Source organism: Tauraco erythrolophus, chromosome 6 (assembly GCF_009769465.1).
Source record: "Tauraco erythrolophus isolate bTauEry1 chromosome 6, bTauEry1.pri, whole genome shotgun sequence".
NCBI classification, from domain to species: domain Eukaryota; kingdom Metazoa; phylum Chordata; class Aves; order Musophagiformes; family Musophagidae; genus Tauraco; species Tauraco erythrolophus.
This window is the reverse complement of record NC_141470.1, coordinates 61,614,644-61,626,682: the sequence shown is the minus strand read 5'-3', so window position 1 is coordinate 61,626,682 and position 12,039 is coordinate 61,614,644. Positions and strand designations below refer to the sequence as shown.

Genomic DNA, 12,039 nt, shown 5'->3' with positions numbered 1-12,039 from the left:
AATACTCTGGGACCCCCTTGCAATAATGGCACACCACAGGAGTTAGCCGGGATTCGAGAGTATACATGGGGGCAGACTGTTGCCCCGTGAATCACTTTAAACAGAAGGTCTCTAGAAAACTTTGGATATCTGGGTCAGGAACACACAAGGAAAAAGGATAAAGGGCATCTCAATGACGAGAGAAAAAGTTAAATAATTTAAAGTGTTGAGTAAAGCACCAGGTATCTCTTTCTTTCAATTTAGAGAATATACAGTGGCCTTGTTTTCACAAAATGCTACATACTCCTTGCTGGAAAGCAGAGGAAACCGATTTCTATGTACACAGTAAGAACTCTACAGAGATGGCCCGCGAGTTCTGCGGAGAAAGGGGTGTTACAGTCAAGGCTTCAGGTATTCCACAGCAGGCGGTGTCTACGTTTGTGTAGCAAGATCCTGGATTTCACAGTACGCAGGGTTGGCAAACTGGAAATTCTCTGGCAGCTTCATGTAGTTTTAAAAAATAAGTGCAGTAGGCCACCTTTTTATTAACTGTGATAAAAAGCATATATGCAAAAATATTTTTATATCGATAGCACATTACTGCATTATAAAAGCTGCCCAAGTGAAGCTGAAGATTCTGGCAGCTGGTGCTTTTGGCACTTGGGAGATGTGGAAAGCAGCATAGAGATCTGTGAAATACAACAGTGACTGATGTTTCTGCTACAGTGATCGGCATTAATATAGTCAGCAGTGTTCATATTTAAACTTCTCTATGAAGTTTGAGTCAATATCCCACCAAGAGGAGATATTCAGATCTCTTAAAGCTACTAGTTTAGGCTGTGTGCAGACTCAGGAAGACTTCCCTATTAGTTTACACTTTTCACATGTTTTAAAGTCCTCTTTCAATCATAAAGGCTGGAAACTCTTTTTTCCTCCTCTTTTAAAGAGCCTGGATTTAGAAGCGCAATTCTGTCACAGGAGTTGGAAACTGTTGTCACAAATCTGCAGAATGTGCTGGGCCTTGCTTATACTAGAAATCTCCTCCAAGTCCCAGATTGAAACAGGATAAAAACTGTTTTGAGATGGCCAAACGTTTTCGTTTAAGTTTACAAGACATGCATTAGCAATGGGAGGAGAGTCCTTTGGACATTTCCACTTGGGAATCCTGTTTTCAGTAAAATTCTGTGATGCACAAACACAAAAGCTCAGCTGCCTACATTCACAATTATTAAAATGACACAAGTAGAGCGAACCTTCGCCCTAAAGCGTAAGTGATGGGTTTGCTTATGCGGCCTGCATAAAACTGCAAGTGCCATATAATTATATCTAGAGATATAGATGCAGGTATATCTATAGATATTTATCTCTTGTGCAGAACGTCCTCCTTCTGTGCTAGAAATGAAACACTAGCACATGCCTCCATATCTGAGCTTGCACCTGTTGACAGCTATGTACCATAAAGGGAGTACAGTACCTGGACAATGGAAGGCAAGAAAAGGAAGACAAGTTGCTGCTGACGGTTGCGACGGTCAGCAGCAGGCAGTATTCTAGCAGGTGCCTGGAAAACCCATGAAGACCACTTAGCATGCATTGTATATTCATAAATACTTCTTGCAGGCACTGTGTGTGAAGGCACAGCCAAAAAAGACAACAGCAAAGACAAGTTGAAATACAAAGGCATGAATTCAACTGCACCTTAGACAAAAATTGTGACTACGCCTCAAAAAGCAGAAAACTGATACAACCTGACGTTAAAGGCTGAGATGCAACGTTTTCTTTCAAGCCCGCAATGGCTAAAAACATAGTGGTGCAAGTCCGTTCTGCTTAAGCGGTTCTTGGATTTTAAAGAGCACCACAGTCAGGCTGTGTCTCTAGACTTGCTTGTCACAGGCTATTAAATAGAAGCAGATGAACACAGCAGGTTGCAATCAGCATGTTTCAGGGCTAGCAAATGCTTTCCACTGCAGTTCAGGCTGTTGTAAGGAAGAAGCCCGTGCATTCCGTTAGGATGCTTGGCTGCCATGAAAAGCGGTCATGAGCATATACATTCACAGCCCCACAGAGTTCTCAGATGGGTCCATTTCAAGTGATGCCACCTTACAACCACAGGCATTAGAGGAAAAATGTCACCTGCCTTCACAGTGGCCATGGAGACTGTCTAATCCAAGCTCCATAGGAGCACTGAGCATAACGTTTTGGCACCTGAATGAGATGGATTTCACCACGGCCAAGTCATAGAAGCTCCAGAAGCCAAAGAAACAGGCTTTGGTTTCTGTTTTGTACATGGCAAGGTACCTAAGGGCTCTGAAGACAAGGCTAAACATTATGCCTGAAGTCCAATTAAACTACCATTTCAGATATCAGAATTAATCTGAATAAAAAGCTATGGTTCATAAGCGGCACAGCACATCTAAGGCACATGTATGCATGCAAGCCACCATCACTGTATTTGTCCTCAAGAAGCAATGGCTGCTAGTACAGAACAAACATATAGGCTTTTTTCAGCACTAATCCTCCTCCCCAATACTGAAAATACTATATACTGCTGACAGCATAATGTGCAACATATATAGCTTGATTGGAAAGCATGGGGCAGAACTTTAAAAAATGTACAGGATTCCGTTTAGAACTCCAAAGTTCAACAAATGCCCTATTTTAGGGTGAAAACAATTATAAATCTGATAATGATGCACAGCATCCATGAGTGATTTTTCCTTAATTTTGAAATAGTGTCATTAACTACGACATATATTGTAGGTTTACATTTCTAAAGAGAAATAACAGAATTGAATAGTTTTTTTTCCTATCACAAGTGATAACCAGTGTTTGATATCTTCTATTTTTCTTCCAAGAAATATCAGTCTATCAACAGTTTTAAAATAAAATGTTTTCTGTAACAATAGAACTTTAAATAAAAATATGATTTTGATTCAGGTACTTTTGAGAAGACACGGATACTTTTCCAAGATCTTCTGACAAAGTAATTATTAAAACAGAGACCAGATGAGGCCTTAAAAAGACAATATACTATATTTCAGACAAGATTGCACCTCAGTTTTTCAAATAATATAATTGCAACATTACTTCATCATTTCTTCTTTTAACATGCTGACAATTTCCAGCTAGCCCACGTGTGACTTTTTTTTTGTTTTTGTATTCTAGCTTAAAGAAATAAGAGTCAGTAATTTATTCAGCACATACTGTATATGTCTTTTCACCTCCAATTGACTAGATCATTAATAAGTTAAAAAAAAAAAATTCCTCTCTGACCATAATCCTTATCCTCATGAGGGATAAGTGATTCTTCAGAGATTAAGTGTTGCTAGTTCTATTAAAAAATATACCATGGTATGATTTCTTAATGTGTTGCTACTTTCGCAATTGGACCCTATGCAGTTATGCCTTCAAACTCTTCCGTCTGTTCCACAAGGTGGTTCTGTGAGCTTTAGGACCTCTGATTGAAGACAAACTGATATAAAACCCCCAAACGGAGTTGCCTTCTCTTTAATCCACCTCCCCCATTGTATGTCAGGGGTCTGGTAGATCCGATGTATCCACTATGACTTTAATAAAAATAGTATCATCTTTAATATACGTTCCATTCTCTAGAACAGTTTGGGCCACAAAGACTGGGCAGCCAGATGCAATGTTCATTTCTCCAGTTGGCTTCTTGAAACTGCTGCTGTTTGGATCCGGCTTGAAAGCATCTCCTAAGTGGCGTCGAGACGGTCCCTGATCCATTAGCATGAGAGTCACTTTCTGTTTAAACGGCCAAGGAAGCAATGCATCGTATTCTCCACGCATTATGACAAAGAACAGCGACAAGTGCGTCCCCTTTCCCATGCCATCTCCGTTAAGGTAAACTCTGGCACACATCTTGTAGCCGAAGTATCCAGTATAAAAGGGTTGGCTGTACAAGGACAGAGTCTTCCCCATGACTGCCTCTTGCTTCCGACGTTTATAATCTCGAATTTTCCAAATTAATACTCCGTTGTAACTGGCGGTTTCTAAAACTTGGAATCGGAGGTCCATGTCAGCCAGTCGAATATCATGAACACTCAGCATCTGATCATGTCTACTCAGCTGTGTCTCTAGCAGGGCTGTCAGAAAATGGAAAGGACAAGGGTGAGAAGAGTGTTTTTTTCTAAAGACTGTAAAAAATCAATTGCCAATGCTGCTATTGTATATGAAAACATTTTCCTCTCCAAGAACGAAAGTGCATTCAGTCACCAATGAAGCAATTTCCATAGACAATACATTGCCAGCTAGTATCTAGGTTAAATGGGATTTTTACAAACATGTGTGTTTATGGCTATCACCCAGCTGGCTTGTAATTACCTAATTAAGGTTTAGACCCTGCCTACAAAAGGCGGGCCATTTCCTCCTGGCTATGGAAGACACAATGACATCCTTGGAGCCACAGCCTAGGCTGGTGAGCAACATCTGGTGACCCTGATGTGATACCCTCATGAGAGACCCTGAAGACTGCGACCCTGACTCCCTCGCCGGAGCCAGAGCCAAAAGAGCTGGAGCGAGAAGTCCTTCGACAAAGAAGGTAAAGCTGATACCCCAAAAGAGGGAAGTGTGCTGGAGTTGGAATGAATGAATTTGGTCTCTGCTCACCGTAAAGCCTTCGTGAAAACCAAAAAAAACTGTAAAACAAATAGGGGGAATTATGGCTATCACCCAGCTGGCTTCTAATTACCTAATTAAGGTTTAGGCCCTGCCTACAAAAGGCAGGCATTTCCTCCTGGCTGCAGAAGATGCAACGACATCCTTGGAGCCACAGCCTGGGCTGGTGAGCAACACATGTTAATGACACATGCAGTAAAAGTCAAATAATCAAATCATTAAACATAATTTTTTTCTGGTTGCTAAGCAATATAACTACAGAGGCTTCCATTTTTTGAGAGGAGACTTGGTAGCATTATCTGTAGATCGCTATAAGAAGTGAAGACCTTGGAAGTGGTCACACATCCTACATAATCCCTCTGAAATTCAGAAGCGCTGCTGATGACTCAAAATTTTCTTCTCAGACACTGCTTGTTTCAGAAGTGTAGAGCTGTTACCTTCTCTAAAGTTTATCATAAAAGAACAGAAAATTTAAGCTTAGCTCGGCATTATATGGTCTCTTAGTTTGGAGGGAGGGCTGTCTTTAATGTCCTCCTTCCCTCACATGAACACGTTACTCTGTCTTTGCACACTGGCAAAACTGGCCAACATACAATCCTGAGAAGGAAATGAATTCATAAGGCAGGTTTGTTTTTCACAGATCTATTTAAACATTAAGTTCTTTGTTCCAGTCATTTAAACACTTACAAAAACTTCTACGCTATCTTGCTAAAATCCAGTTTTCACTTTATTCAGCAAGCACGACAACCTTATTCTCAAGCAGCTCTCAGTTTTATTCGGATCAAATATACCTCTGTAACAGGTATCAGGATAGGTGGTTTCAGGTGGATAACCGTATTGTTGATCCATTCATGAGGGAGAAGAGTGATAAAAGAAGACTTGTCAATATACAGAGACTATATTTAAAGAAGCTGCTGAAAGCTATTAGCTGTCAAAGATCAGTTGAGAAACTATTTATAACGAACTAACATTGTAATCAAGACAGGTCAAAACCACAAAATAAAGGACAAGAATCAAGCCTAATAGACAGTGTGGAAGCAATGCCACATGAAAGGGAATACACGGTTTCCTATTCAAAAATCAGAAGAATCAGCATTATTGATGCTTCCACATAAAAATCACAATGGGAGTGCCATTCAAAGGACATAATTTTCTCTTGACAGTGCTGCCGAGTTACTTCAGTCCATTGTGCTTACACTTACTTGTATTTCGAGCTCCTTGTCCTGCAGTTTTATCAACACTTTCCAGCTCAGTCACTCTGTTCTGGAGGGATTCTACACTGCTCTTCATGCTGTCAGCCTCCTCCCAGTTCTGTCGGAAGGGACGGATTTCTTTGTCCAGTTCTTTCAGTTTCTCTGCTTGGCTGTCTATCACTCGCTTTATAAAACAACAAGTTATGAGTTAAAGTAATAAAAAAGACATTAATTTATGCAAATTATACAAAGATTATATACCAATAATAAGATGCAGTTTCAACATAAACAAGTTTCACTTACGTCAAATATTTTAATAACACAAACCTTGAAAATGTCGAGGAGTACCCCAAGTATATATAAAAGACTTATAAAAAAATCTTTAGTGCTGCATAGGTATTAATATTAGAGCACTACCAGAATTATCAACATGATTATTTTAAAAAAAGGAATTGTTGGTGTGCTCTCTTCTAAAATTTCTTTTAAAAACCTTTCAATGCAAGAACAATATTCTGAATGTCTCTCTATTGATATCATAGGTGATATTTGTGTAGTTTCATGTCAGAGTACTTAAGCAATGAAGCATGGGCACAACAACTTACCATGGTGTGAATCAAGTGGCTGCTCATGTGGATGTGCTTATTGGTGGGTAACAGCAAAATAACTTACTCCTCCAGAAAAACATCAGTACTGTTGCACACATGAAGCAGGAGTACATATATGTGCAGATACAGCAGCATTAGCAAGCTCCAAGCTCACATAACTTAAGCTTTGATAACTGATTTATTATGTGCCCATAACTATAGCACAAGTCCTCAACAGTGTAAGCAAAACTACCACTTCTGACCCCTTAAGGACTTTAAAAATTCCAACCCTTACTTCCCAAATTGAATAAGCCACACGTCCTGAAGGTGCTTGCTGGTTGAGTCTTTTTAAGAAAACAAGGAAAAGAAATCAAAACATTTTATTTTGGAAAGGCATGAAATGTAATACTCAAGGAAAAAAAAAAATGCATAGAAAGGCTGGTATTCTCCAAGAGAGGGACATTGCAAACACGTCAGTACATTACAAACATAAAGGAGAACATATTTCCCAGTCTACCTCAAATCTGATGCAAGAAATACATAGTACTGTACGTTATCACAGCTAATTTGGAACTAGCAGGAATTTTAGCCAGAACCCCATAATCAATTGTGAAGTTCAAATGATAACACAAGTACTTGAGACAAGAAACTACTTTTGCTACCACCTACAGTTAAATTCCAAATCTAACTTTATGGTTTATCATCATATAGTGCCAACATGTGTAAAAGTGATTTTTCACTTCTTAAAAAAAGTAGCAGTTGAGTACGAAACAAGAAAATAAAGTTATTTTGTATTTGCCTTCTGGTTAGCCATGTGGATTTAGTATTCCCCACTGATGGGGAAAACCCTTCTGCCTCATGCAACCTTCATTTCCCCTTTTAGGCATTTGCTTTTAATCACGTGGTTTCAGTTATACTGGAAGTCTGTAACAATTAATTGAAGGCTGTCAGTTTGATAAACCAGCTAGCAAAATCATGTTCTAGGAGTGGTTTGTTTTTTTTGTAGTGTCTCAAAATCACTGAGTATTTTGAGATTAACTATTTATTTCTATGTTGGTGTTTTAAAACAAGCTTATATATCTCCCTTGCAAAATTACAATTTTGTGAAGGAAAGTTGTGTCGTGAATCATAAATGCAGGGGCATGGTCCTATTAAATAGATTCAGCAACTTGCCTGGATGTACTAATCATCAGCTATCAACACAGTCACACCCTCTCACTTGGACTGATGATAATCAGAAAATAAAACAGGAAAGGGCTGTTAGCTGTACATGTAAAAGGAAACACACCATGGAATGGCCTAAATGTTTTAAGAGCAGAGCCTCAAGATTTGGCCACTACTTCACAGCGAACATGCAAAAGTAAACTCAAGGTGTGCCCACATCTGATCTCTTTACTCACAGAAAACATGAACTCTCCAAGGCAAGAACTGTACCAGGGTCGTGGGTTTGTACAGTGCCTCACACAGAGACGCTCTAAGTTCCAACCGGGACCCCTTGGCACTAACGCAGTATCAAACAAAATGAATAAATGTATTTTTAAATTAATTGGGAAAGTGGTAACAATGCAGAAGAATTTTAAGTTATTCTTTTGGGAGAAATCTACTAAAATTAGTTACTAAAGACCAACTGTGTGCAACATTCTACCTTTGTACACACACAACCGATCCTGTTTTTTAGCTGCTTTTACCACACATCAACAAATGTGTATTTTTTTATCTCCTGTACCTCTTCATAAGAATTCAAGAGATACAGAATAATCAGAAATAGACTTGTAGTCTGTTTTTAAAAAGCGATGGGATCTCTATCTTTTTACCCTACAGGGAGTCAACCTCCCTCACAATGGGAGACACTGATATACTAAATCTGAATTTAATGCAGCAGTGGAGAATTCCACTCTAATTATTCCATTAGAAAGCACACAGATGTCTCACACTGTACTCATAAATTTTCAAGTAGATATCAATTTTCCACATGCACTTTTTATTCCAGCAACTGACCTCTCCAGATCATTAATCCAGAGTTATATGCCTAGGAAGCCATTATGGGCTCTTCTTGATGCCGATTTTCATCCAGGTTTTGTTTGGTATTTCTAACAAACAATTTCCATAATTTTAGCACTATTATTACTAAAAGAATTTAGAAAATGTCATGATGATCTGAAGAAAGTTATATTCACTGTTGTCTCTCTCTCAGATGCTCCTAATGGACCTTTCCGTTGCAACTGATAGAGCAAAAGTGAAAAGCTAAACACACTAGAAAAGGAACCAAAGACACTACTTGACTGGGAAAACAAATCTGACATCCTCCTCCTTTGAAGGAATGTATTACCAATCAAATAATTTTATATTCATAAGGTCATTGTTTATTTTGTCTTTAAGTACCTCATGTCCACACTCAGCTTAAGACTTGGCTTACTAATATGTTCCATATACTCATCAGAAAGACTGGATACTGGATGTGAAAGTTCCTTTCCACAAGACAGCAGCCAAAAAAGCATCACATACTCTCTTGGTAAAAACACCTTCCCTACAGACCAGCATATAGAAAACTAATCTGAATCAAAACGTCTCAAGGTCGAGGTTCCTGCCATGCCCAGACACCTCTGATGCATTTACACTTGTTGAGTTGAATATCTCACAGCGCAGATGACGCCAGCTGCACTCAGTGAAACAGCTGCTCCCAAGCCAAAGAAGGTTACACGACAGCTAATACTGAAACTGTACTAGAATTACCAGCATACATAGGACTTGGGGGACTGAGCAAATAACGCTTGTCCAGACCTGAACTAGCTACTTCTACACTGGAAGTAACTGTGGCACTTGTATAGCCATGGCTGCTCAGTGCGACGTAGAAAAAGAATGGCTCACAACAGGTAACTAATTCCTTCAACCCTTAGCAGGCAACAGAAGGAGACCAATCACATTGTCCAGGGAAAAAAGAAATTGAGGTGTGTTTCCAGGATGTCCTTAACAACCTGTCTGAATCGGGAAGTTCCAATAAGTGGAGAAAAATCAGGTTGAAACACCTGTAAAATACCACTCGGCTTAAAACAACTGAACTAAAATCGCTGGTGAGAAGAAGTAAGGGGGGGGGGGAGAGGGAAAAGAAGAGGAGGGGGGAAACACATCTTCTCCAGCACTTATTATCACCACAAAGCCACCTGTTGGAATCTGCCAACCATATTGTTTTGTGGGTTGTTTTTTCCCTAAACATAAACCATTTGAAAATTGATTTTGCTAACACTTACAGCTTGAGGAAATCAAAGATATTGCAATCTGTCATCAAGACAGACATGAAAAACTCTGCTTTGCTTTTTCCATTTCCCCTCTCATCACTGGTTATTGAGACAGCATGTGTAAAAACCCCAGGCTTACAAATTAACTTACCTCCTGGAAGATTCAATCAGCAATATCAATACATACAAAGATTCCCAGTCTCAGAATGCAATATTATAAGTAGGCAGCCATATCTCAGACTATCATCAGACTAAAGAACGATGACTAAAGCAGGCTAAACTGGTTACTATGTGGGCAGAACATGGAAAAGTAAGTGCTATAGGGAGAAATATTGCTGTTGCTGAACTTTCCTTATAAACCAACATTGAGGGTTTCAAGGCTCTGAGCTCTTGAATGTGCTCTCCTTTGAATTTTAGCCATACTCTAGTTTGGATACCTATATCTTTCTTGAGTACAAATATTTGCAGTTTAATATGTGAAGTGAATAGTAAGTGAAAAACATAATTTTATTTACATTTAAGCTGGATGCTATCTGATATTCTAGCAGCAGACAGACTAAAATAATGTGTAAACGACACCTTCACAATAGCTTGCTAAATAATCTCCTGAGGTTTCCCTAACTGTGGTCAGCATCACACAAGCTAACACAAATTCCCAGCATCCACATTCCAAGTCAGCTCTGAATGTAAAGCAAAGAATTTTAGCTTGGGCTAAGCACCATACTAGTGCATTCAGAGGATTTCTAGTCTGACCACAGAGTAAGAAAGTCAGACCTACTGGCAAAGGAAGATATGTTTTCCTCAGAAGGAGGAGGAGGAGGACAACAGAAACATGGATTTTTAAAAGCGTACTCAAATGCATTGTATTACGTTCGGATTAGTTCCACGCCAGACTGATCTCGCTCATGATTAATATTTTTTAAAATACCAGCAGGTAGAAAAGAAATATGTATTATATATATGACAGTTTTATGGTGCTAATCTTGTCCTCCACTTTGAAAGCAGTTCCTCAAGCAGTTATTTTTTGCGGAGAAGAAGTAGTTATGATTATTCTTCAGGTAAGATTTGTAATTTCGTTTTCAATCTTTTCCCTTTTTAAACAGGGGGTTGTTTTAACATAGACTAGGCAACTGCCATGTTTTAGAGAAGTATCTTACTCCAACAAACACAATATACCAGCTACTGACCAGAAGAGGGGCAAAAAAATAAACCAGAACAGCTTTATAGTACGGTAAACTCTCTCCCCACCCCTTTTTAATTAGAACACCTCACTTCACAAGTGTAAAGGCACAGAACAGAAGCTACTACCATTTCTGCTTTAATGGGGAGATTCTAAATTTCTTACCTGTAAATGAAGTATTTTAGATTCATTATTCCGCAGCATTTCCTTCTGTCTTTCAATTTCTATTTCAAAGCTACAAATCTGATTATGTAAAGTTTGTATACTCTTGTTCTTTTCCAAACTTTCATTCTGGAGCAAGGCCACCTGGAAAAAATTCTACAATTACTCCTGCCAAAGTTTATTAAAAATACCTATAACTTTGTTAGTTTTAAACTATCTTACACACATGAAAGGGACGAGATCCTAGCAAAATCTCTCTTCATGTCTTGCAAATAGATAAATAAACCCCAACCTTCTGACAGCTACTTTTGCACTTCCACAGCGAGGTATTGGTACAACTTTGGCTAATGAAAGTGCAGATGGGATACACAAACAGCAAAAGAACTGGTGTCTAAGCATAACCTTATCTTTATTCGGTTTGTTATTTAATGGCTTGGTTTCCTGGTTTCCACTGACTTGGGCGCTGCTTGGAGTTCGGAAGAAACAACCTATTTAGCTCCAGATCAGTGTTAAGAACTCGAGCTCTGCACAGGAGGGACACCAGAGAAAAGCCGAGTAGCTGAAAAGCTAGTCGGGAAAGGGAAACATTAATATTCCCCATCTACTCTCATCTATAGCGAATTTAAGGAAAAACATTGTCCGCATGGGATTGGCTTGGCTTCACAGAATGTTATGGTGATGAAAACTCCTGAAATGAGTGAATACGGAAGGAATCCATGCATTTGAAGGAAAACCCACTGGTGCCCACCGGTAGAAAAGACTAAAGAGCTACAAAGTTGTGGGATTATATTCTCTCTCTCTGTATTGACATTTTATGAACTCATTCATTAGTGATTCATTTTGATTTTAAAACATGAACCTTTTTAGAAGAATATCATATATTATTATCTCCTCAGGGATGAAAGTAGTACAGTAAATATTCTTTGCCACACTATTTCATGCTCTGTTCATTAATGTGGTTTGGGGAAAGAGCTTGTGGTGGTGGGTTGCCTTTTTTTATTTATTTTAAATTTCGTTTTCCCCCAGGCACACTTATTCAGCGGCAAAAACACAGAAAACAAACACTTGACACA

The 12,039-nt window shown here is 38.9% G+C and overlaps 1 protein-coding gene across 2 annotated transcripts in view; it reads right to left on the bottom strand.

Moving 5' to 3' along the window:
* Positions 1-2,870: 2,870 nt before the first annotated feature.
* Positions 2,871-12,039, bottom strand: part of TRAF3 (TNF receptor associated factor 3) — a 70,869-nt gene continuing 61,700 nt past the window's right edge. For both annotated transcript variants that reach the window (XM_086613025.1, XM_086613026.1), the window contains 3 exons: positions 10,970-11,110; positions 5,814-5,988; positions 2,871-4,079 (listed from right to left, as the gene is read on the bottom strand). In XM_086613025.1, coding sequence (XP_086469151.1) covers positions 3,508-4,079; positions 5,814-5,988; positions 10,970-11,110 — 888 coding nt within the window. In that variant the 3' untranslated portion in view covers positions 2,871-3,507. The remainder of the gene's footprint in view (positions 4,080-5,813; positions 5,989-10,969; positions 11,111-12,039) is intronic.